Below are 24,268 nucleotides of genomic sequence, written 5' to 3'. Positions count from 1 at the left end.
AAAGCATCAGCAGCCCGTGCTGTGTTTGAGGCCAGCGCGAGGGAGGGGCGTCTTCCCCCGCCCTCTGAGTGTGTTCAGACGACAGGGATGCTAAATAAACGTGGACATAATGCAAAATATTTTATTTAATGGTCATAAATAGGTCAATAAATAACAGGATGAGACAGAGTTGAGCAGCCGCTGTGCTGCGCTGCGGGAGACTAGCCGGAAAGGGAGGTGTGCGGTGATTGTGTTCACTTGGACTAGTTGGATCCGTAGTAACGGAAGGACTCGTTGGACTCGTCGGACTCGAAGGACTCAGCGGAGCCGGTGTAGGTGACGTCGGCGAGGTAGCCGGAGCCGCCGTTGACCTGGTAAGCAACGTTCTGGACGCGACCGTCGGGAAGCTCCACGTAGTAGGAGCCCTTGGTGTTGTCACCGTCGCGGGCCTCCTGGTGGCCGTACTCGTTGCTGGAGGGGTCGTGGTCCACGGACCACTGGAAGTTGTACTGGGCCTCGGAGGACTCGTAGGACTCCTCGGAGGACCTCTGCCGACACAAGGAACAGTGTTGCTTTAGATGAGGCAATTGACATCTAACAGATCCATCAGACAGCTGCAGGAGACCCATCCAAGGACAAGAACAATGAATGACAGTGTTTGGTCAGCTTACCCTGGGCGCGCCGTAGCCTCTGAACTCGTCGCTGTCGGCGGCGACCACGGCCACGAGGGCGAGGAGGATGGCGATCTGCAAGAAACAGTGAGCGAGATGAGTAAGGCGCGGCATCACAAATAGTTCCTGTCTGGATGCATTTGACAGACGGCAAGTCCATGACGAAGATTTCCGAGCCTTCATTATTCCAGTGAGGAGCCACGCCCTCTGCCCCGCCACAGCAGAGCGAGGCGCCAGTAGTCACCTTGGCGTTCATGGTGTGTGGAGTCGATGCAGAAGCTGACTGTGATGCTCCCGGCCCTCGCTTCCAATATATACCAGCAGCGGCGAGCACCGGGGTCGAGTTTTTGTCGCGTCGGCGTCGCTTCGTCCGCTGTTTGACCAATCGCTGGGCTGAAGTGTTGATATTTGTGCGTTTGTGCAAGACGTGTAATTGTTGTAGTCTTCATATGTTTTGTTTGTTTTGCAGAAGCTGTTGTGAACTGAGTACGGAAACATTTTAGTAAGATATTTCAAATTTCATGGAAGCATTGTCCTTTCTTATAATTTCTTTAATGTTTTTATACATTTCTTTGTATCTAACAAATCCTGCTGTTAGGTCATGCAAGATTTTAATGGTCAAGGTTTCACTAAGTAAGGCGTGAAGGGAAGCATTGCGTGTTGGAAAGTTTAGAGAGAGGCAGATGAACAAAGGCGGTCGCAGATTATTAGAATGTATCAAAAGTTGTGACACACAAATGTTTCTGATACATTATGTGACAGACCAAAATAAATAAATGAGTGATTGGGAAAAGTTTTCAAATAGATATGCTAAATAAATTAAAGAAATAGTGAAATAATAATATAAGGCCTGGAAAGAAGAGAGATTTCCGTCACGGTGACTAAATAGTGTCTGGTCCTTAATTACTGGCTTGTGCCTCCAAACCTTTTATTTTCTTAAATAGTGTCTGATCCTTAATTACTGGCTTGTGCCTTCAAACCTTTTCTTTTCTGCTGTTTTCAAGCAAACTCTGATATTCTCTCTCTCTCTCTCTCTCTCTCTCTCTCTCTCTCTCTCTCTCTCTCTCTCTCTCTCTCTCTCTCTCTCTCTCTCTCTCTCTCTCTCTCTCTCTCTCTCTCTCTCTCTCTCTCTCTCTCTCTCTCTCTCTCTCTCTCTCTCTCTCTCTCTCTCTCTCTTTTCCCGCCATTCTATCATAATTCACAAGTTGGCACAACAGTTGTGAGTTGTTCTTATTAACTTTAAGGGAGCGGCCATTAAGTGAATCAGTCAGCTTCCTCTAAAGACAAAGGCAATAGTGAAAGAATGTTCTCAGTTGCTAAAGGGAAAGAATAACACTAAATTGTCTCTAATAAATCAGTATGAAAGGTTTAGCATAGTTCAAACTTCTAATTGTCGCATTCCTTCACGGTCGCTTATTTAGAAAATCATTCCTTGGTTCCCAGACTGAACTCGCGTGACACAGAGAAAACAAACTTTCTGTGACGGAGGAGCGAGCTGCGATCTATTCTGTGGCCACTTGCAGAGTTGTCTTTTATTGAGCCAGCCTGACCTTGTGCCACAGAGTAATGCTTCTATGGCAAATATAGCACCGGTAAAATAGCAAACAATGAGCTTTGATTTTGGATGCATGGATTTGCCTCTTATTGCTTCCACCGTCCTGCTCACATAGTCTGTAGCTTTGTTTCTGAGGTCGTAGCTGGTTGGCTCGCGGGAAAGGCTCTATGTTAGCAAGGGCGCCCAGTCACCTGCGCCACTCGTCCTCTCTTATGAGTCTGTGCGTGAGTAACGAGGAAGGAAAGATGTGGATGCTAATTCACTGAACACACTGCAGTAACTTTGCATTCCGTGATGTCTGGTGCATGGAGGTCATGAAGAAGGAAGTGAGCTGAATGCCTGAGTCATGTTGGGAGACTTCCTCCTCCCACCCTCGCCTTTCTCCATTTCACGCTAGCGGCGGTACAAGACCACGTGGTTGCAAAGACTTAAAAGTAGCCAGGCATCGATCAGTCACCAGTTTTCACTCCACCGTATGTGATCTGCAAAGCACCACCACTATGCACATCTGGATGCAGTATTTCGTTTTCTTTATACTTTTTTATGTGATGTACCTGGTTCTGTTTCTTATTATTTGTTCTATTAATAAATCAGGCTGACCGTGGCTTTCATGAGTGCAGACGCCGAGAATAGTGTTGACGATTAGACAACGGAATCAAAAGAATATTGACAGTAAGATGATAGACCTAACCTGTGACGTTACTGATTCATTCATTTTATGTTGAATTTTATTTATTTATTTATTTATTTACTTATTTATTTGTTTTTAGTACTGAGACACATTCACAACGTACAACTCAAAGAACAGTGTACAGGTGACGACTGATTGTATATTTCATTGATTAATTGACTGATTCCAAAGCATCCTAACATCGAAGACACAAGGCGCCGGTACAGCTGACGCTTATAAGAAAGTGGCGAGAGTAGATGACGCATAGACAGTGAGCTGTGTTTGAGGACAGCGCTAGGGAGAAGCGTCCTCACCTGTCCTCTGAGCAGGGCCGGTCTTAAGCCTGTTTGACCAATTTTACCAAATTGTGCCCCACACCTTAAGGGACCCCGCGCCAGCGGCGACAGAGTTACCGTTTGAAGCCTTTTCTGTATTCTAAGAGGAATAAACCACTACTGAAAACGTGAAATGAAGAGTGAGAAATTATTATTCCTCACGAATTATGAACATACATAAATTTTTACTTTTAAGAACATAAGAACATAAGAAATAAGGGAAGCTACAAGAAGCGACCAGGTTTACATGTGGCAGTCCCTGTAAACTGCACGTGGCAGTCCTTTTGTAGAGTAAGGGGCCACCATCAGTTTTCTAATTGGGCCCAGTATTTCCTAGCACCGGCCCTGCCTCTGAGTGTGTCCAGACGACAGGGATGCTAAACAAACGTGGATGTAATGCAAAATATTTTATTTAATGATCATAAATAGGTCAATAAATAACAGGATGAGACTGAGTTGAGCAGCTGCTGTGCTGCGCTGCGGGAGACTAGCCGGGAAGGGAGGTGTGCGGTGTTTGTGTTTACACGTCATGTCGGTGCAGGAGGAAAGGAAGACAGCCGATGATTTACTTGGACTCGTTGGATCCGTAATAACGGAAGGACTCGTTGGACTCGTCGGACTCGAAGGACTCAGCGGAGCCGGTGTAGGTGACGTCAGCGATGTAGCCAGAGCCGCCGTTGACGTAGTAAGCAACGTTCTGGACGCGACCGTCGGGAAGCTCCACGTAGTAGGAGCCCTTGGTGTTGTCACCGTCGCGGGCCTCCTGGTGGCCGTACTCGTTGCTGGAGGGGTCGTGGTCCACAGCCCACTGGAAGTTGTACTGGGCCTCGGAGGACTCGTAGGACTCCTCGGAGGACCTCTGCCGACACAAGGAACAGTGTTGCTTCAGATGAGGTAATTGACATCTAACAGATCCATCAGACAGCTGCAGGAGACCCATCCAAGTACAAGAACAATGAATGACAGTGTTTGGTCAGCTTACCCTGGGTGCGCCGTAGCCTCTGAATTCGTCGCTGTCGGCGGCGACCACGGCCACGAGGGCGAGGAGGATGGCGATCTGCAAGAAACAGTGAGCAAGATGAGTAAGGCGCGGCATCACAAATAGTTCCTGTCTGGATGCATTTGACAGACGGCAAGTCCATGACGAAGATTTCCGAGCCTTCATTATTCCAGTGAGGAGCCACGCCCTCTGCCCCGCCACAGCAGAGCGAGGCGCCAGTAGTCACCTTGGCGTTCATGGTGTGTGGAGTCGATGCAGAAGCTGACTGTGATGCTCCCGGCCCTCGCTTCCAATATATACCAGCAGCGGCGAGCACCGGGGTCGAGTTTTTGTCGCGTCGGCGTCGCTTCGTCCGCTGTTTGACCAATCGCTGGGCTGAAGTGTTGATATTTGTGCGTTTGTGCAAGTCATAATTATTGTAAATGTTTTTTTTGTGTTTGTGTGTGTTTTTTTTTACTTCTTAGAATTAATATACAAACGTTTATATTACGATTTTTTAACATTTTACATCCAACGTGTCCATTCCCATATATCCAGCTATCATTATATTCATCCACCTGCCCGACATGATATGCAGCTTTCCATTGGAAAATTGTTATGGCTAAGGTTTTAAAAAGAGGCTTTGGAGAGGGAGAGTTACACATTAGCAGCCTGTGAGGAAGGCAAGGGTGAGTGTGGCGTGGCTGTGCTACTTTAATGTGTGGACAAAAATGTGACATGGGAATCATACGCTTTTAAAAATCAGATATAAATAGACAAATAAATAAATAAGTAAATAAGTAGACTCATTCACTTACTCATTCGTAAATAGATAGGTAATTAATGAAATCAAAACAAGTGAATACGTGGATAGCACAGATTAACTAATGCACGGAATGGAATCAAATAACAGGCCAATATAGATAAATTATCTCCGTTCAGGTGAAAACGTTTGCCTGCCTCCCTGACTACAGAGATGTGGCTTGTTGTATTTTCCTTGCGTCTTCCATAACATAAATGAAGTTGTCTCCATTATCTAGTTATGCACAGTTCTGTTGTATGAGTATCCCTAAGTAGTAGCTTGATAAATTTAGAATCTATAGCGATAATGCGAGTAGAAGTGAACACAAACCAAACAACATATTGGTATAAAGCTTCCTGTTTAGTTTGAGCTCGTAATATTTTGTTCCCTTCATTGCTCTCAAGAGAACATCCCTTGGTTCACGTAATGCGAAAACTTAATAAAGGAAATTATAAACAGCATGATGGAGCTGTGAAGTCGCGTCCTTTACAAGTCATTTATCCGGACCTTGTACTTTGTAGTATATCCACGCACTGACATAAGCAAAATCCTCAGGGTCAGTTACCAGGATAGGACAGGAAATAATGGGTCCAAGCTTGATAAGAAGGGAATGGCTCGCAAACAGAGTGACAGATGAATGGAGTAGAGTCAATAATCAGGTTGTTAGTGCTTAAAAGAAAATTATATCAATATATGGATGTGGATGATGGTGATAATAGATGAGGTTTCATGCAGGAACAGCACAGTGCTGCCTCACAGTCTTTTGCAGCTTTCCTTGTTTTCTTGTGTTCTTATGTTCCTGTTATGACTGACGCAGTGGTGGAGTAGCTTGTGTAACTGGCAATGGTTTGTTATTCATTTACTTATTTTATTGATCCATTAATCGTAGTTTAAACATCTTGAATATGCGGCGTCTGTAGGTTAGTCTGTGAAAGCTTAGATGATCCAGCTGCAGAGAAAGTGTTGTCTTATCAGGAAAGTGTTGTCTGATGAGGGTCACTTGCGTCGCGCAGCAGCACCATTTGGAGAGCTGTGCGTGAGGAACAGAGAATGGAGGATGTACTTGTTGAGTGTTGTGATCCTGCGTCTCGTGATGTGTTGTGCATCCTCATCGCCGTGCTAGCTCTGCCTGCCATGCCTGCCATCTTTTTTTTTTTTTTTCTACACACGACACCATCTAATCAGCAAATCAATCAATCAGTCAGTCAAGCAAGCAAGCAAGCAGTCAGTTAATAAATATGTCAGTCAGTCAGTCTATTCTCCATTAAATTTATCTATCACTTCTCTTAATTTTGCCTCGTCTTCTCATTTTTTATCATTCCTTGTGTTACAGAAATACAGATGTATTTCGTTTTCTTCCAATTTGGCTTTGTATGCATCGTGATGTTTCTGACTGGTATTATTTCTCATTCTGTTGGAGAGACTGATGTGAAATTCAGTTGAATTGTATTGTTATCAAAAGTGGAATGAATATATATATATATATATATATATATATATATATATATATATATATATATATATATATATATATATATATATATATATATATATATATATATATATATATATATATATATATATATATTTATTTGTTTTTTATTTTTTTTTATTTATTTTTTTTCAGTGTAATACTACACTAAAAGATCTTAACTTCCTGAGTAACAATTTTTTTTAAACTTATGAAATTGTTAGTACTGAAACACACATTGTTGTGGCAAAGTGGATAAGTGTATGGCTGAATGAAAAGTACAAATGACGATTGACAGGTTGTTTTAATGACGATGCAACGGCGGAGTGATACTCGAGGTGACGAATATGAAGAATTAGTGGCAGTAGGTGACGTTTTAGTAGCTTGTGTGGATGTTTGAGAACAGCTTCCTGGAAGAGTTTTCACCCACGCAGTTGGTGTGTCCGAAGAACAGGAGAGTCAAGGAAACGTAGACGTAAGGCAGAATAATTTATTTGATGATCATAAATAAGTTAATAAATAACAGAATGGGATGAAATTCAGCAGCTGTTGTGTGGTGCTGCGGGGGACTAGCAGGGAAGGGAAGAGTGCAGGAGGAAAGGAAGACAGCCGATGATTTACTTGGACTCGTTGGATCCGTAGTAACGGAAGGACTCGTTGGACTCGTCGGACTCGAAGGACTCAGCGGAGCCGGTGTAGGTGACATCAGCGATGTAGCCAGAGCCGCCGTTGACGTAGTAAGCAACGTTCTGGACGCGACCGTCGGGAAGCTCCACGTAGTAGGAGCCCTTGGTGTTGTCACCGTCGCGGGCCTCCTGGTGGCCGTACTCGTTGCTGGAGGGGTCGTGGTCCACGGACCACTGGAAGTTGTACTGGGCCTCGGAGGACTCGTAGGACTCCTCGGACTGTCAACACAAGAAGTAGTGTCAGTGTTTGGCGAGGCCATCACCCACCTGCAGCCACCATTCACCAGACTGCTGCAGGACACGCAGCCAAGTGTGACAAGAGTGAAAACTTACGCTGGGGGCGCGGTAGCCTCTGAACTCGTCACTGTCAGCGACGGCCACGGCCACGAGGGCGAGGAGGATGGCGATCTGCAAGGAACAATGGAGGAAATGAGTCACGGCGTCACAGGTAATTCATGACTCAAGGTATGTAACAGTTGATAATTCCAAGACGAAGATATAACAAGTTCTTGATGAGCTTTAAATATTCCTTTCACGGGTGTCGCCCTCAGCCGGGCCACAGCAGTGCAAGGCCGCGGTGGTCACCTTGGCGTTCATGGTGTGTGGTGGAGTCGGTGTGGTAGCTGACTGTGATCCTCAAGCTCGTCGCCTGCAATATATACCGGCCACGGCAGTGAGTACTCGGCGTTCACTCTCACCCCATCGTCCCTTGTTGACCAATCCTGCCTGGAGAAAAAAAAAAAAAGGCTGGCCAGAATTCTGTCTACACTTTTTATTCTGATTCGCGGCGAGCAATAAACCTAGCAATACCCACGTTAAGCAACTGGCCCACACTTTTACTGTCATAACCTTGAATCACTCCTGCTGTGGGTCTTTACCTCACTTTACCTCAATTTTCAGTGTACGAGGGGTGTGGCTTTACCCAGCCCAAGCCGCCGCATCCTATTAACAGAGTGGTTATTGGAGACATGTTAAAGACTTCATAATCAGGATCATCATCATCATCAGTCACAATCATCACAACAAAAACACATACAGCACACTTTGACATGCAGTTTACCATAAGCTTGTCAGAAATATATGTAGCTACAAATTTAAATACAGTCTCTCACCATAAACAGAAATGCACCTTTGCCATCATCATCAGTCTTAATCACCACACCAAAGACACACACAGGCATCTAGTTCATTATTTACTTGTCAGATATCCATATTTAGAACCACAAATTGAGTAAACGGCCTCCCTCAGCAAACAGGAATACATGTTATACAAATGATCACCTAATTTCAGATGATCACGGGTTCTTCTCTGATGCGTTTGTAATTAGTTGTATTTTAATATACGTGAGAACTGTTGGCAGGATTATAGTACTCACCTGCTGAAGGGAATCTACAATGGTAATAATTAGTTTAGTCCTTTGTTTCCATACTGTCTAACTGCCACGAATAAAGGAGGTTGGTCAAAGAACTAAAAAAATAAATAAATAAAAAAAACTTATTCCCAGTCCCCTCCCACCTGGAAAAAGTCGAATAAAAAGTTCTAATCGTGTTGGCCAGCTTACTTATAATGATTTACTTACATTAATTTTAGCTATTGGTCTGGCAGTCGAGCGGCGTGGTGAAGGCCAAACCGTAAGCAACACCAAGCAACACTCTACACACGCACTTGCTCAATGAAGTCGCCAAGGTGTGTGTTGCATTCTCTCAGCCCTGCTCTTTCCCGCGCTCCTTGCCTCCCGCCCCACGCACTCCACATTCATCACTCTACTAACACTAAGCTTCTCACACTTCTCATACTAATATTTCATGCACTCTACTTTAATTTAACCATCTGTCCACCTTTCTATCTGCCTGCTAACCCAATTATCCATCCACCTACTCATCTACCAACCTATATATCTACGAATAAATCTCGTTAATTACCTACCTATACCTACTTATGTATTTATTCACCTGCCTAACTAATTACGTTGTTACCTGCCTCTGCTCACCTACTTACCCATCTATATAACTAACAAGCTGACAATAAACACCCCAAATTTCTATCAGCACAGTGAACACCTTGGACATCAACTTTCATTTAACGAAAAACTACGAAGTAATTAACCCACATTTCCAAAAGCAACGCAGGTAAATCTATCGCAGGTGTTCCCTCCCTGACCTTGACCGTCACTCAGGTGTCCAGGTGCGGTCGCCACCACTCAAGTGAGGCAAACATTTAACTATTTACTTTAGATAAAATGAGACTGATCAGAATTGGCGGGAAAAAAGTAAATGAGGTGGCCTTGCTATCTGCCTATGTGTGCGTCCATTAGTGCGTGTGATGATTAACAGAGGTAGGGACTTGCGGCCTCAACCTCCTCCTCCCTCCTTCATAATTTCTATTGGAGTTTCGCAATTGGTCTGATTTGGGCGGAGCATGTGCGGGGAGGGAGCGGTGGAGCAACAAGGTAAACAGTTCAATGGATACTTTCGCTGCATTGAAATGGAGTTGAAATTTCCACATTAGACATTAGCCGCATTTTTTTCCCCTCTCCTCTCTCTCTCTCTCTCTCTCTCTCTCTCTCTCTCTCTCTCTCTCTCTCTCTCTCTCTCTCTCTCTCTCTCTCTCTCTTCTCTCTCTCTCTCTCTCTCTCTCTCTCTCTCTCTCTCTCTCTCTCTCTCTCTCTCTCTCTCTCTCTCTCTCTCCCTCTCTCTCTCTCTCTCTCTCTCTCTCTCTCTCTCTCTCTCTCTCTCTCTCTCTCATCTCTCTCTCTCTCTCTCTCTCTCTCTCTCTCTCTCTCTCTCTCTCTCTCTCTCTCTCTCTCTCTCTCTCTCTCTCTCTCTCGTTCTTTGTGGTGTACAAGTTTGTTTAGCTGTATCACTGACTTTCTTTTACTGTGGTGTGTTATGCCTTTTTAGGACGATATACTAGTTAGTGGCAGATTCTTCCACACTGCTTGAGCCTCCTGAACTGCTCGACCTTCCTGAGCCTCCTGCAGCGGGACGTTTGAAGCGGTCACGTGCCACTGATTATAAATTCACTATCTACTCAGTTTCAAGTCGTGTGGCTTCATTATTGCGGCGCACTTAAGTCATCCACTCAGTCATTCACTTTGCCAGGTGCCACACGACCCTGTTGTTGAGTCACTAGTTCAGTCCATCAGTCACTCAGTCTGCCTTTCCATTGATATTTCTTTTTTTTTTTTTTTTTTTTTTACCTCAACTTGGCGTCAGCAAACTCCCCCACCAGTCAGTCGTGTCTTTCCGGGTCGATGCCTCCTCCCACAGTTCCTTAAGCCTCAGCCTGCCTCCTTACGCCTCCTGATTCACGCATGTTCCCGCTACACTGCATCATTATCGACCTTCTTTAGGCTGAAAATCACCAGGACGCCTCCAGGGTGAACGCGTCCGCTGCTTTCAGCGTTTTACAGAAGACTGGTTTTTTGACTGACTCAGCAACATCGCCCGTGACCTTGACGAGGCGGAGAGTATCGGTGAGAGCACAGGAGAGGGAGGCAGGTGACCCACTCAATGCGCGCGGCTAGGGCTGGTACGTCTGCCGGCAGCGCCAGAAGAAAGCGAGGCGGTGGTGTGGGAGATGGGGGACAGGGGGCGGCTTTACGCAAAGGGGGCACGTGCTCACCTTGGTAACACGTGCCGCTGGTGTGTCTGGCGCGCGTTCAGGTGTTTCACGAGTTACCGCACCGCTACATCCTTCACGTCATTTTGGTCACGACTCTTATTGAGTAGAGCTGGACTGTGATAGCTCGACTCCAGTGACGCAGCGGCTCTCGGGAATGACTGGAAGCCCCACCTTGCATACTGATGATTGTTTTGAAATACTTCACTTTTGTTTCCTGGTTAATCCAAGGTTCTAATGTGAAAATTTGATCAATGCATAGGTAGTAGGAGTATTTAAAGTGGAATTAGATACGAACACAGCCAGTTACATTAGTCTGGTCTTTTTTCTAATTGACCAACGTGTTTTCAATGCAAAAATTTGACCCTGGGGTAGTATTGAGTAAAAGTATTGCAGTAACGATATTGTATCGCGGCCCAAGACGTTAAATATAAACACATTCAAGGCGAGTATTTTGTTAACTGGCCTGTTTTAGTTATTTATGAGTACCTCAGTGAAAGCTGCCGCCCCTCCTTGTGCTGGTGAGAGCCGGTGCCTCCACTCTCTCAGCCTCACCGCTGTGCTGCGCCACGACTCAAGGCGGCACGCGGCTGATGTCCGACCACTCGAGGATCGCATTAACACAACTCAGGACTCATGAGTTCATTACGTCCCATGCGCTGACCTCTGCGCCGCCGCGTGCCCTCCACGTTTTCTTGTGAGTCAACATCCGTCTCTGCTTCATCATGTGAAGAGTGACTCCTTGCTAGTAAAGCCGTTGTGGTGCAGAACAGGCGACCTTTCTCTGCTTCCCTCCTTCACCACCGCGCCAGCAAAGAGTGTAATGTGGTAACTTGAATTCTGACGAGTTGTTTTTTACACCATGTGTGGAGTGGCATTTGTAGGGCAGCCACCCGATTTTTATCTATATGTGCGGTGGCTTCATCTTTTGAGGCAGAGGAAAGTATTAGTGCAACAACCGATGTATAATAAAAAAAAAATGAATACATATGTACGATCGTTACACTTTTTTTTTAAAGAAAGCAATCCAACAAAATAATCATGCAGCTGATGTGTCCTTGTGAGCGAAAATATAAAGAAATTAGACGTCAGTGGCACATGATTTTTTTATTATTTATTTATTTTTTTCTTATTTGTGTAAGGAACAACAGTCTAATTAACCATTTGAAGTGGAATGCAGAGAAAACATGAAGGAAAAATAAGCCAACAACACACTGAGACTTTGCTGAAAAAGGAAGATCTGATATACCGAAGCAATAAAGTATAATGCAGAGAAGAGATAAAGCCAAGCAGCCCAGCAACACTCAGAGTTTTAAAGTAGCACACAGCAGCCATACCATTTCCTAAGGGCACACCTGAGTTACTGCAACCAGGTGTATTGAGGCGGCTCCTAACACATACCGCACCCTTGTTGAGGAGTGGAAGGGACAGCCGGGTGTGGATGTGATGCCCGTAAGGTTGAGAAAAGGCGTGTTGCAAGCCGCAGCCACACCCTTAGTAAATGTGCCGGGTGCCGATTGCCTTATCATTGCAGGAAATACTTGACCGGACCAGACCAGACTGTGAGGTGTTTCATACTACTTTGTTAAGATTCTTGCCTTTAACAAGCAGGGTTTTTTTTTTTCTTCATAGACAGGAATGGACTTTTAACTATATTTGAAATTAAGAGCTTGCAAATTGTTACTCAAATAAGGAAAGCAAGAGATTCATACAGTTTTATTATTATTTTTTTTCATTTATGTTTTCTTTTTTTTATTATTATTATCAGTGTGTGTGTGTGTGTGTGTGTGTGTGTGTGTGTGTGTGTGTGTGTGTGTGTAAGGCAAACTTCCAGCTTCATCGCCTACACCACAAGAAAATAACGAAACAAAAGAGTTTATTTTCCACGTTCTTGTTCTGTTATATATGAAGGTTCGGTTGATTCATTATACATTTCCTGCATGTTTACTTCAAGTCATGGTTTCCTAATTAACTAACCTCCTCTCTAGAAAATGCAATGACACATCAAATATGCTCACACTTGTAGAGTAATTAACGGTGGCATAAAATTCTAAACACGCTTATGAAGAGTAGGCAACTTGGAGCAAAGTCGTAGGCAGGGCTGTTTTAGATCAAGGGCGGGTACAGTGTGCATACAAATACACCGCCACAAAATCAGTTCAGTAGGTAAAACTAGCGTTGTAGACTACGTGGGATTTCAACACGAGGCACGTACTTGACTCATACGGCCCCTTAGAACGAGGTTAGTTTGTTACCAAAGCTTAGACTCAGTTATAAAAAAGAATAAAAGTAGCGGTATTGGCTGGAGTCCTCGCGCCGCGCCCTCCTGTGGTCAGCGTGGCGGGGCGGTGCTGCCTGATGCCACTGGGGAACACCTTAGTCTGCCCGCCAATCTTGCCCATCCATGCCCCGTTTTCTTTGCATGATTGCTTCCAGTTCAGTATGCGAAGTATGTGACGGGAATAAATGCATTTGAATATCAGCCTATTTGCTATTTGTTATGTCTACCTGAGTGTGTGTGTGTGTGTGTGTGTGTGTGTGTGTGTGTGTGTGTGTGTGTGTGTGTGTGTGCGTGCGCGCGCGCGTGCGTGTGCGTGTGCGCGCGCGCCTACCTGCCTATCTTTGTCTTTATTTCATTCTTCGTCTCGAGAATTCAGATACTTATCCTAATCTTTTTTTTTCCTTTTCTTTCTTTCAGGCTTGCAAAGGGTTATACTAGAGGTGATGGCAGGTGTTAGCTTACGTGTAGCGTGTGCGGTGTTTGTGGCGGGGATAAAGAAAGCAGGCCTCCCACGGCGGCGACACGCTAGCCAGGGAAGGAGTACGTTGTGTAGGTGAGGAAATCCTGGGCAGTGGAAGGAATGTGGGTTATGAACCGTGATGAAACGCGGTGTGTTTCCTTGCAGACCGTCAGGGTAAAGTTATCGATAGGTGGTGAAAGTGACAAAAAAGATGTTTCAGGTGAGAGGGACTTGAACTTGTTGCCAGGGAGTGAGTGAGTGAGTGAGGGGGCGTCCTTGTGGCTCCTTGTTAGTTTACTTTAAGACAACATGTCCTCCCTGTGGTTTGCGGTCACTGCACGCTCTTGTATTCTCGTGCCTGCTGGCGTGGAGAGACAAAGCAGTATGAAAACTTGACTCGTTCATTTCTTCCATGCTGTGCTTGAATGTATAAAGTGCTTTGGAGATCGACTATACCCTTGCCACATGCCAACCTGCAGGTCTGCCAGAAGTACTGTGCGCTAAAATTATCCTAAGGAAAATATGATAAAACAGTATCAAAAAATCAGAGCACCAGTTGTAACTTTACCTGGCCCGCTCAACAACAGCAGTATCTGTGGTCTGTGCCGCAGCCCCGCGCTGATCGAGTATCTGAAAAACTGTCTCCCGCGGCGCCTCAGTGATGGATGACTGTGCTTTCCTTCAAGCCAAATGAATTGATTTTTTTTCATCTCTTTTTACTCGTCTGTGCGCTGTCTGGAATTATTATAATTTTTTTTTTTTATCCTTTCTTTTGGGCAACAACAGTTCAGCGGGCGATTGCTCTTCCTAGGACGTTTTTGTGTACTTCACCCAACTTTCATTGCACGTAAAAGAACAAAGATTCTTTTGAATCTTTTTTTTTTTTTTTTCCCCTTCGGTAACGACTACAAATGACACAGGGCAGTGATGCGTACATACACGCACTCAAGTTATTATCGGACATGGAAATTTAGCCAGTAGCTTCTTGTTGTGTAATGGTGCCCGAAACAACACGGCTGCTGTAAGGATGTCGTCAAGTAGCAAATGTCACTCCGCCTCACACGCTGGTGAGTGTGGAGCTCCGTCAAGAAGTTTGGTGTGCAAGTTGTCTGTGTCGCTTTACTGTATCAAAATTTATTTTCAAGCGTTTTCATTAAGAAGACTGGTTCTCCACCCTTCATCTTTGGGTTAACCAAAATTTTTATTTATTTTATTTTATGTACAGTTCTTTTATTGTAATAATCGGATAAGAAATGTGAATTGGAAAATGAACCTAAACAGTATTAAAATAATTTAAGAGTCTTTAGTCACAGTGATTATTATTATTTTTCTTAAGTGAAGGGCAACAGTGAACCATAAGTGAAAGTGCATTGAGTACAACCGGTTGCAGGTTAGCAAGACCGCCAGTGAAGAGTTAAAAACTTCGACACAGTAGACTTGAGGAAAAAACGCCACACAAAATGCATTACATGGCAAAGTGACGCATTGCAGAGGACCCAGGTAATGCAGCAGGGCGTGTGCCACCAAGTAAAAAGTGGGCGTGGAGGAGCAGCCCGGCACCTATATATTGGCGGTCGAAGAGAGCACAGGCACAGTCAGCTTCGTACCGACTCCACAACACAACATGAACGCCAAGGTGACTACTGCAGCCTCACTGCTAAAGACTAGAGAGGTTCATGCATTTCATGTTCAACACAAGTATCTTGTTTTCAATCAGCCACAGGCCTTGGTTTTGCCTCTCACCTGAAGTTGCGTAATACTTACCCGTTTTGTTCCTCTTTAGATCGCCATCCTCCTCGCCCTCGTGGCCGTGGCCGTCGCCGACAGTGACGAGTTCAGAGGCTACCGCGCCCCCAGCGTAAGTTTTCACTCTTGTCACACTTGGCTGCGTGTCCTGCAGCAGTCTGGTGAATGGTGGCTGCAGGTGGGTGATGGCCTCGCCAAACACTGACACTACTTCTTGTGTTGACAGTCCGAGGAGTCCTACGAGTCCTCCGAGGCCCAGTACAACTTCCAGTGGTCCGTGGACCACGACCCCTCCAGCAACGAGTACGGCCACCAGGAGGCCCGCGACGGTGACAACACCAAGGGCTCCTACTACGTGGAGCTTCCCGACGGTCGCGTCCAGAACGTTGCTTACTACGTCAACGGCGACTCTGGCTACATCGCTGACGTCACCTACACCGGCTCCGCTGAGTCCTTCGAGTCCGACGAGTCCAACGAGTCCTTCCGTTACTACGGATCCAACGAGTCCAAGTAAACGATCGTTTCTAGTCCAACTCAGCAACACTCAATTCTCATGTTCTCTTTTTGTTTATTTATTTTCGTTGAAGAATATTTCAAGATGTTATAATTTATTCAAATCAAAATAAAAATCCATGTGACATTTAAGCTTTTCTGTCCCACACTTACTGTCCTGAAACCTCGTGATTTGTGTAAAAAAATGAACATTATTTAAATTTTTTTTTCCTGCTGTGTAGACTTACCTGTACTTTCTATAGAACTCCCAGCTGCCATGTTCCTCTCCTATAACACCCTAGAGGAAAAAGACAAAAAGTCCGAGCATTAAGAAAAGGCTTCTCTTTGGTCGCTAAAAGTTCACACGACGACACAAGTATTCTTTTCTCAACAATAAAAGAGACAATAATAAGAAATAAACTAGATCACTTTTTACGACCACTTTTTAGTAAGTTGCAATTAAGCTGGTTTCCATTAAGGTTTTTAGGCCTTGCCCAGCCTATATACAGAGAGAAAAGATTAAGAAAGCCAACAGTAAATGATTGAATGATTTACATAGCCGTACGAGCGAACCCGATAAGTAACAAACCACGAGTCTTAACACTGTATTACTTAATTAGCATGGCGCGGCCGAGTAGGTGGCGTGTTTGGCCGGGAAGGCGATGTAGAGGTGAAAATAGCCCTCCTTGACCTGAAGGAAGGCACACCACACCCCACCTACCATACCTCTGACCACCAGCAGAGAGAGAGAGAGAGAGAGAGAGAGAGAGGGGGGGGGGGGGAGGGGAAGGGAAACACCACCTCTCACTTCAACGTTCACTCTCCCAACACGTCCCACAGCCCAGGTCCCTCTACCGCGACCTTCGGAGCGCGGCAGCCTCACAATCCCCCCGAGGGACTCCACGTACTCTCTCACTCTCATTCTCTCACTTTTTCTAGAGCAGTTCAGCGATGAGTAAAAATGTGCTAGAGAGGGAAAGGGATTAGTAATTTGTGTGTTTTACTTGAATGGTTTTTTTTTTCTCAGCGGTGTAAAAATATTTTCTGCCATCCTGCCATAATGATACATATGAGGTAATCAGTCTTATCTTTTAAATATACTACATTTGGGGTCGACAACCTGGTAGTAGAACGCAACACAGAAGACCAAAACGTATTATTTTTGTTTTTGTTCTCATCGTGGATGACACGAGAGAGAGAGAGAGAGGAGAGAGAGAGAGAGAGAGAGAGAGAGAGAGACTTTGTAGACTTATATCATGTGGACTTTACATATTTCAGTTCGGAATCTGCAATTCAAAGGCGAAGCCAATCGTGGCACTGAGGCAGCAGGTCTTTCGCCGCTCTCTTTCACGCACTTCGCGCACACTGAGTAATGTGATAATAGACAATATGATTTATAGTAACCTTCCTAGTAATTCATAGCAGTCTTTCCTATATAAACTGAACAACAAACATGATAATAAGAAATGTCTAAAACACAGTGAACTCCGACTGCTGTGCAGGTGAGGCCGTCGCCGAAGCTTTTACTTCGTAATGAAATTTGGCAGGTGTGGTTTTCGTGGGTTATGTGGGTTGTCCCTTATGCATAAACACGTAGATATTGCTACAGCCTTAACAACTGCTGTGTAGAACGTGGCTCCCTCACATTAATAGCAGGTAGTATAATAAAGAGACAGATTATGCATTGTCATTTATTTCCTCGCATATGTGGGTGTAAATAAATAAACAGGATGATGATGATGATGTTGACATAATTTAAGGAAAAATTGTCTTTAGACGAGTGACAGTGTCGGGTCAGGACGAGAAGCCAAATGATTTGGATTTACTTGGACTCGTTGGATCCGTAATAACGGAAGGACTCGTTGGACTCGTCGGACTCGAAGGACTCAGCGGAGCCGGTGTAGGTGACGTCAGCGATGTAGCCAGAGTCGCCGTTGACGTAGTAAGCAACGTTCTGGACGCGACCGTCGGGAAGCTCCACGTAGTAGGAGCCCTTGGTGTTGTCACCGTCGCGGGCCTCCTGGTGGCCGTACTCGTTGCTGGAGGGGTCGTGGTCCACAGCCCACTGGAAGTTGTACTGGGCCTCGGAGGACTCGTAGGACTCCTCGGACTGTCAACACAAGAAGTAGTGTCAGTGTTTGGCGAGGCCATCACCCACCTGCAGCCACCATTCACCAGACTGCTGCAGGACACGCAGCCAAGTGTGACAAGAGTGAAAACTTACGCTGGGAGCGCGGTAGCCTCTGAACTCGTCACTGTCAGCGACGGCCACGGCCACGAGGGCGAGGAGGATGGCGATCTGCAAGGAACAATGGAGGAAGTGAGTCACGGCGTCATGTGTGATCCATTTGTAGTCAATACGTGACGCACGGCAAGCGTGACAAAAGAGTCTTTGGGCCGGACTGTGTGTGCAGGTATACTCTCATCACTGCAGTGTTTATCCTGCCTCCAGTGAGGCCCCAGCAGTCACCTTGGCGTTCATGGTGTGAGTGGAGTCGATGCAGAAGCTGACTGTGATGCTCTCGTCCGCTGCCTGCAATATATACCGGCAGCGGCGCGTCGCTCACCTAGTTTTTACATGCAGTTTCGTATTGGCCGCCGCCGACCACTCCCATTTTGTAATGTCCTATGAAGGTCACACTAGATTGTATAGTAACTGCACTGAATACCGAAGTATTCAACACACACACGCACAGTACGTAGGTGCTAGAAATTAGCATGATATTACAAGTTCAAATCTGTTTTTTTTTTTCTATTAATAGTTGCTAGATAATCAGTTTCCTTTTTTAGCGAAGTTACATTATTACCTTTTATTATTGGTGCGTAATAATTTTCTCAATAAACAAAAAAAGTAGAAAAGGACATTTTTATGTGGAACACTGAAATTCGTGCCTCACTTGGCATTGTACAAGAGTAAGGAGAGATTGAGAGTTGTGTGACGCTGCCAGTCAAGTTTTATGTTTGTATTCACTTATTGTTCACTCAACATATATTTTTAGATTTTTTTCAGATTTGTAGACTTTACTTATAGGAAGTTCTTTGACTATGTACTGCAGTGCTACAAATGTAAAGTTTGGAGCATGCGGTACAGCAAAGCGTAGACTCATTTGTGTCTCATTGCCCTTTTGTTCATTTAGCGGAGGACATGCCTTAACCCGGGACACTGAGCCTCTGTGACACCTGGGTTTTAATATTGTACCTTTCCCGGGTTTCCCCCAAGTACCCATTGCACTGACTGGCCCAGCCCTCGTTCGATCCGAGTTTCGTGGATTTGTAACCAGGCACGGCAGCCACTGCACTACGCAATGCGGGGAGGTATTTAAGTGCATGCAGTATACAGAAAAATAAATGAAAGGAATTATTCTCTCTCTCTCTCTCTCTCTCTCTCTCTCTCTCTCTCTCTCTCTCTCTCTCTCTCTCTCTCTCTCTCTCTCTCTCTCTCTCTCTCTCTCTCTCTCTCTCTCTCTCTCTCTCTCTCTCTCTCTCTCTCTCTCTCTCTCTCTCTCTCTCTCTCTCTCTCTCTCTCTCTCTCTCTCTCTCTCTCTCTCTCTCTCTTTTTCGGCGCTGACCAGCCACCTTGACCTGCCCAGGCGTTACACACATCTTGTTGAGCCAGAACACTTCAGGGCAGGGGTTCCCAATTGGTGGTCCATGATGACCTTCTACGATGGCCATCAGGAATCACAATATTTGCGAATAAAACTGATATGGGAAATTCAAAACAAATATTTTGATCAGAATAATTAATTGCCTATGTATATTTATCACATCTCCATTTAAGAAATATGTTATGAATGCTTAGGTTGAAGCTGTTAAAATACTTATAGTCATTTCTAAATTTGATCTATAATGAATGTTCAAAATTCACGCCTCTGTACGTGACCAGGCTGAGTACCTACTCGTACTGTACGGGTCAAGGTGACGAAGATTTTCATTTCGTTTTCTACTGCATAATTTATTCATTCGAAAGGAAACATGAAGGAAGTGAGAACAGACTGAAATATTTTATTCACTTATTGAGCCGTGTGCTGCATTGTGCAGATTTATGCAGTTTGTACCACATGTGCTGTATGGTTGACTTTATCCTTACGTAAAATTGAAATGATCCAATTTTTCTTATTTATTGCTTTGGTGGTCCATTGTCTGAAACGAGTAGAGAGCCATTGCCTCATTCCTTTGTGTGTTCTTTTTTTTCTTCATCGCCGGTTTGTTTCTCCCAAAATGCAAATGCTTACTTCCAGACATGAGTTCATGCAAGCGTTGTGTGAGTCGAGGAGCTTCCTGCCCTCAAGTTGTGAGACGATGGAATGTAAACAAGGAATGCGAGAAGAGTGTTTAATAAATAGAGAAATAAATACATGCACGACCTTCACGGGTCACGCCGAGAATTTGAACACGTCATGTCGGTGCAGGAGCAAAGGAAGACAGCCGATCATTTACTTGGACTCGTTGGATCCGTAGTAACGGAAGGACTCGTTGGACTCGTCGGACTCGAAGGACTCAGCGGAGCCGGTGTAGGTGACGTCAGCGATGTAGCCAGAGTCACCGTTGACGTAGTAAGCAACGTTCTGGACGCGACCGTCGGGAAGCTCCACGTAGTAGGAGCCCTTGGTGTTGTCACCGTCGCGGGCCTCCTGGTGGCCGTACTCGTTGCTGGAGGGGTCGTGGTCCACAGCCCACTGGAAGTTGTACTGGGCCTCGGAGGACTCGTAGGACTCCTCGGACTGTCAACACAAGAAGTAGTGTCAGTGTTTGGCGAGGCCATCACCCACCTGCAGCCACCATTCACCAGACTGCTGCAGGACATGCAGCCAAGTGTGACAAGAGTGAAAACTTACGCTGGGGGCGCGGTAGCCTCTGAATTCGTCACTGTCGGCGACGGCCACGGCCACGAGGGCGAGGAGGATGGCGATCTGCAAGGAACAATGGAGGAAGTGAGTCACGGCGTCATGAGTGATCCATTTGTAGTCAACACGTGACGCACGGCAAGCGTGACAAAAGAGTCTTTGGGCCGGACTGTGTGTGCAGGTGTACTCTCATCACTGCAGTGTTTATCCTGCCTCCAGTGAGGCCCCAGCAGTCACCTTGGCGTTCATGGTGTGAGTGGAGTCGATGCAGAAGCTGACTGTGATGCTCCCGTCCGCTGCCTGCAATATATACCGGTAGCGGCGCGTCGCTCACCTAGTTTTTACATGTAGTTTCGTATTGGCCGCCGCCGACCACTCCCATTTTGTAATGTCCTATGAAGGTCACCCTAGATTGTATAGCAGCTGCATTGAATACCGAAGTGCACACACATACACATACACACACACACGCACGCACACACACGCACGCACGCACGCACGCACGCACGCACGCACGCACGCACGCACGCACGCACACACACACACACACACACACACACACACACACACACACACACACACACACACACACACACACACACTGGTTGCTAGAAATAATCATAGCCTTAAAAATTCAAACATGTTTTATCAGTGAAAGTTATAATATAATTTCACAGATAAAACATCTTTGAAATATTACTCAGAAAAAAAAAAAAAAATCAGGTAAACTTAAAAGACAATTGCCTATCATATTATGACAGGCAATTGCCTTTAAAGTTTAGCTGATTTTTTTTTTTTATTACTAGTAAAAGTTATGATTCATTATTTGTGCTTTACCTTTTGCTTAATAAACATTTAAGGGCGAAAATTGAACTTTTATGTGGCAGTCTGCGAGTTGTGCATGACCCGGCATTGTGCAAGAGTAACGGGTGATCCAGTGTCATGTGACGCTGTCATTGTCATGTTTGGTTTTTGTATTTATTTTTATTTAGACCATGTTCATTTCACAATTTTGGCAGAATTCTTGACATTTTTACTTTTAGAATCTCCATGATTATCTACTACAACGCTGCAATACAAATCAAAATAAAGGTAAAGGCGGGGACACGCTGGAAGTGAGTGTGGCTCATCTCTTTTCTCTGTCTCATCCCCCAGCGAGCCTGTAAGGCGACAGCTTGGCCTTGTGACGATGAGGAATAACACCCTTCGGAGCTTCGTTCTTTCTGTCAAATATGTACTGACTACAGAGATATGTGCAGAGACTAGAGAAGCTCAAGACGCCAAATCTTGGGTAAATCTGAAATCAGGTGACCACTTGCCCAGCTCATGACGCTATCATTACCTGGATGTCTGGCCAACACTTCACACTATGTTGACGTTATGTCTTTTAAGGACCCCAAATATCCTGCGTTTTGGCTGACACACCCAGCTGTGAAGACTCATTTTGTTCTTGACTGCCACACCCAGCTATGCATGAGCCCTATTGCCAGACCTCACCGCCGACGTTCGTCACACATAAATAAGTACACAAATAGAAACATGACAGTGCATAACAAGCCCTTACTACATGACGCCCGTGACCCCAAGACACACAGCTGCCACTGTCACCTCCGGGTTTCCACACTTTACCTTCCCCAGGTTTTCCCAGGTATTCATTTATTAACCAACCAGAATGAAAGATAGATAACAAAGTGAGCTGTACCTCGACTACGCAAACCCGGATTCGAACCGTATCCCGTGGATTTGTAACCAGGCGCGGTATCCACTAACCACAGAATGCATGGATATATTTAAGTACGTACAGCATACAGAAACATAGCTGAATTAAATTGTTACATTCTCTCTCTCTCTCTCTCTCTCTCTCTCTCTCTCTCTCTCTCTCTCTCTCTCTCTCTCTCTCTCTCTCTCTCTCTCTCTCTCTCTCTCTTTCCTATCGGCATGCATACCTACCAGTGTATATCAATATCACTTCTTATCTCTTTTTACTTTTTTAATATTTTTGTGCGAAAACCACCCATTAGTTGTAATGCTTCATTCAAATATTTGTCATTTTTAGCTCTACAATATATATATGTACATATTTTTTTGTTTGTTTGTTTTCCTTTGTTTTTCCTGAACAAAGAGAAGTAAATCCATTACAGGCGGAACTAACCAACCACCTTGATCTGTCCTGCCTGGGCACTAGAAACACGGTATTGGCACAGAATTACTCTGGCGAGACCATGACACACGTGCTTGTCATAGTCATCATCACCACCATCACCGTCATCACCATCATTATCACCAGTTCAGTCTCCTGCCTCAGTTCTACTAACATATCAGTGCACGAAATCCCTCATTCCTTTGTGTGTTCCTTGTTTTCTTCAACGCCAATTTGTTTCTCCCAAAATGCAAATGCTTACTTCCAGACGAGTTCATGCAAGCGTTGTGTGAGTCGAGGAGCTTCCTGCCCTCAAGTTGTGAAACGATGGAATGTAAACAAGGAATGCGGCAAGAGTGTTTAATAAATAGAGAAATAAATACATGCACGACCTTCACGGGTCACGCCGAGAATTTGAACACGTCATGTCGGTGCAGGAGCAAAGGAAGACAGCCGATCATTTACTTGGACTCGTTGGATCCGTAGTAACGGAAGGATTCGTTGGACTCGTCGGACTCGAAGGACTCAGCGGAGCCGGTGTAGGTGACGTCAGCGATGTAGCCAGAATCGCCGTTGACGTAGTAAGCAACGTTCTGGACGCGACCGTCGGGAAGCTCCACGTAGTAGGAGCCCTTGGTGTTGTCACCGTCGCGGGCCTCCTGGTGGCCGTACTCGTTGCTGGAGGGGTCGTGGTCCACAGCCCACTGGAAGTTGTACTGGGCCTCGGAGGACTCGTAGGACTCCTCGGACTGTCAACACAAGAAGTAGTGTCAGTGTTTGGCGAGGCCATCACCCACCTGCAGCCACCATTCACCAGACTGCTGCAGGACACGCAGCCAAGTGTGACAAGAGTGAAAACTTACGCTGGGGGCGCGGTAGCCTCTGAACTCGTCACTGTCGGCGACGGCCACGGCCACGAGGGCGAGGAGGATGGCGATCTGCAAGGAACAATGGAGGAAGTGAGTCACGGCGTCATGTATGATCCATTTGTAGTCAACACGTGACGCACGGCAAGCGTGACAAAAGAGTCTTTGGGCCGGACTGTGTGTGCAGGTGTACTCTCATCACTGCAGTGTTTATCCTGCCTCCAGTGAGGCCCCAGCAGTCACCTTGGCGTTCATGGTGTGAGTGAAGTCGATGCAGAAGCTGACTGTGATGCTCCCGTCCGCTGCCTGCAATATATACCGGCAGTGGCGCGTCGCTCACCTAGTTTCTACATGTAGTTTCGTTTTGGCCCCCGCCGACCACTCCCATTTTGTAATGTCCTATGAAGGTCATCCAAGGTTGTATAGTAGCTGCATTGAATACCAAAACTACACACACACACACACACACACACACACAGTGGCTGCGTTAAAATGAGTACAAGGCATAAATAACTAGTAAAAATAAGGTTATTTTTTTAAAGAATTTTAAGGATTATAAGTGACTACATCACTGGGGAATCGTTATCAAAAATTAGTACAATTAACACATTAGCGAGAAGTGGATTGTTTTTTAAATTGTTTAAAAAATATACAGAAACTTTGAAC

The 24,268-nt window shown here is 45.3% G+C and overlaps 7 protein-coding genes across 7 annotated transcripts; 1 reads left to right on the top strand and 6 right to left on the bottom strand.

Annotated features, from left to right (window-relative positions):
• Window positions 1-107: 107 nt before the first annotated feature.
• Window positions 108-976, bottom strand: LOC135115701 (pro-resilin-like). Its single transcript, XM_064032618.1, has 3 exons — window positions 895-976; window positions 651-725; window positions 108-527 (listed from the first exon to the last, which is right to left on the bottom strand). Exons 1-3 carry the CDS (start codon window positions 904-906, stop codon window positions 243-245), a joined length of 372 nt encoding a protein of 123 aa, XP_063888688.1. The 5' UTR covers window positions 907-976; the 3' UTR covers window positions 108-242.
• A 2,626-nt stretch (window positions 977-3,602) lies between these two features.
• LOC135115699 (pro-resilin-like) lies at window positions 3,603-4,515 on the bottom strand. Its single transcript, XM_064032616.1, has 3 exons — window positions 4,437-4,515; window positions 4,193-4,267; window positions 3,603-4,069 (listed from the first exon to the last, which is right to left on the bottom strand). Exons 1-3 carry the CDS (start codon window positions 4,446-4,448, stop codon window positions 3,776-3,778), a joined length of 381 nt encoding a protein of 126 aa, XP_063888686.1. The 5' UTR covers window positions 4,449-4,515; the 3' UTR covers window positions 3,603-3,775.
• A 2,423-nt stretch (window positions 4,516-6,938) lies between these two features.
• LOC135115698 (pro-resilin-like) lies at window positions 6,939-7,868 on the bottom strand. The gene is made up of 3 exons (XM_064032615.1): window positions 7,734-7,868; window positions 7,482-7,556; window positions 6,939-7,367 (listed from the first exon to the last, which is right to left on the bottom strand). Exons 1-3 carry the CDS (start codon window positions 7,743-7,745, stop codon window positions 7,080-7,082), a joined length of 375 nt encoding a protein of 124 aa, XP_063888685.1. The 5' UTR covers window positions 7,746-7,868; the 3' UTR covers window positions 6,939-7,079.
• A 6,965-nt stretch (window positions 7,869-14,833) lies between these two features.
• On the top strand, window positions 14,834-15,897 carry LOC135115697 (pro-resilin-like). The gene is made up of 3 exons (XM_064032614.1): window positions 14,834-15,147; window positions 15,295-15,369; window positions 15,484-15,897. The coding sequence occupies exons 1-3, from the start codon at window positions 15,136-15,138 to the stop codon at window positions 15,769-15,771; spliced, it is 375 nt and encodes a 124-aa protein (XP_063888684.1). The 5' UTR covers window positions 14,834-15,135; the 3' UTR covers window positions 15,772-15,897.
• Window positions 15,898-17,426: 1,529 nt separating this feature from the next.
• Window positions 17,427-18,363, bottom strand: LOC135115696 (pro-resilin-like). The gene is made up of 3 exons (XM_064032613.1): window positions 18,220-18,363; window positions 17,974-18,048; window positions 17,427-17,859 (listed from the first exon to the last, which is right to left on the bottom strand). The coding sequence occupies exons 1-3, from the start codon at window positions 18,229-18,231 to the stop codon at window positions 17,572-17,574; spliced, it is 375 nt and encodes a 124-aa protein (XP_063888683.1). The 5' UTR covers window positions 18,232-18,363; the 3' UTR covers window positions 17,427-17,571.
• A 1,707-nt stretch (window positions 18,364-20,070) lies between these two features.
• Window positions 20,071-20,972, bottom strand: LOC135115694 (pro-resilin-like). Its single transcript, XM_064032612.1, has 3 exons — window positions 20,834-20,972; window positions 20,588-20,662; window positions 20,071-20,473 (listed from the first exon to the last, which is right to left on the bottom strand). The coding sequence occupies exons 1-3, from the start codon at window positions 20,843-20,845 to the stop codon at window positions 20,186-20,188; spliced, it is 375 nt and encodes a 124-aa protein (XP_063888682.1). The 5' UTR covers window positions 20,846-20,972; the 3' UTR covers window positions 20,071-20,185.
• Window positions 20,973-23,082: 2,110 nt separating this feature from the next.
• On the bottom strand, window positions 23,083-23,964 carry LOC135115693 (pro-resilin-like). Its single transcript, XM_064032611.1, has 3 exons — window positions 23,846-23,964; window positions 23,600-23,674; window positions 23,083-23,485 (listed from the first exon to the last, which is right to left on the bottom strand). The coding sequence occupies exons 1-3, from the start codon at window positions 23,855-23,857 to the stop codon at window positions 23,198-23,200; spliced, it is 375 nt and encodes a 124-aa protein (XP_063888681.1). The 5' UTR covers window positions 23,858-23,964; the 3' UTR covers window positions 23,083-23,197.
• Between the last annotated feature and the right edge of the window lie 304 nt (window positions 23,965-24,268).

Source organism: Scylla paramamosain, chromosome 29 (assembly GCF_035594125.1).
Source record: "Scylla paramamosain isolate STU-SP2022 chromosome 29, ASM3559412v1, whole genome shotgun sequence".
Lineage (NCBI taxonomy): Eukaryota > Metazoa > Arthropoda > Malacostraca > Decapoda > Portunidae > Scylla > Scylla paramamosain.
Note: the sequence above shows the minus strand (reverse complement) of the source record. Positions and strands in the feature narration are given on the sequence as shown.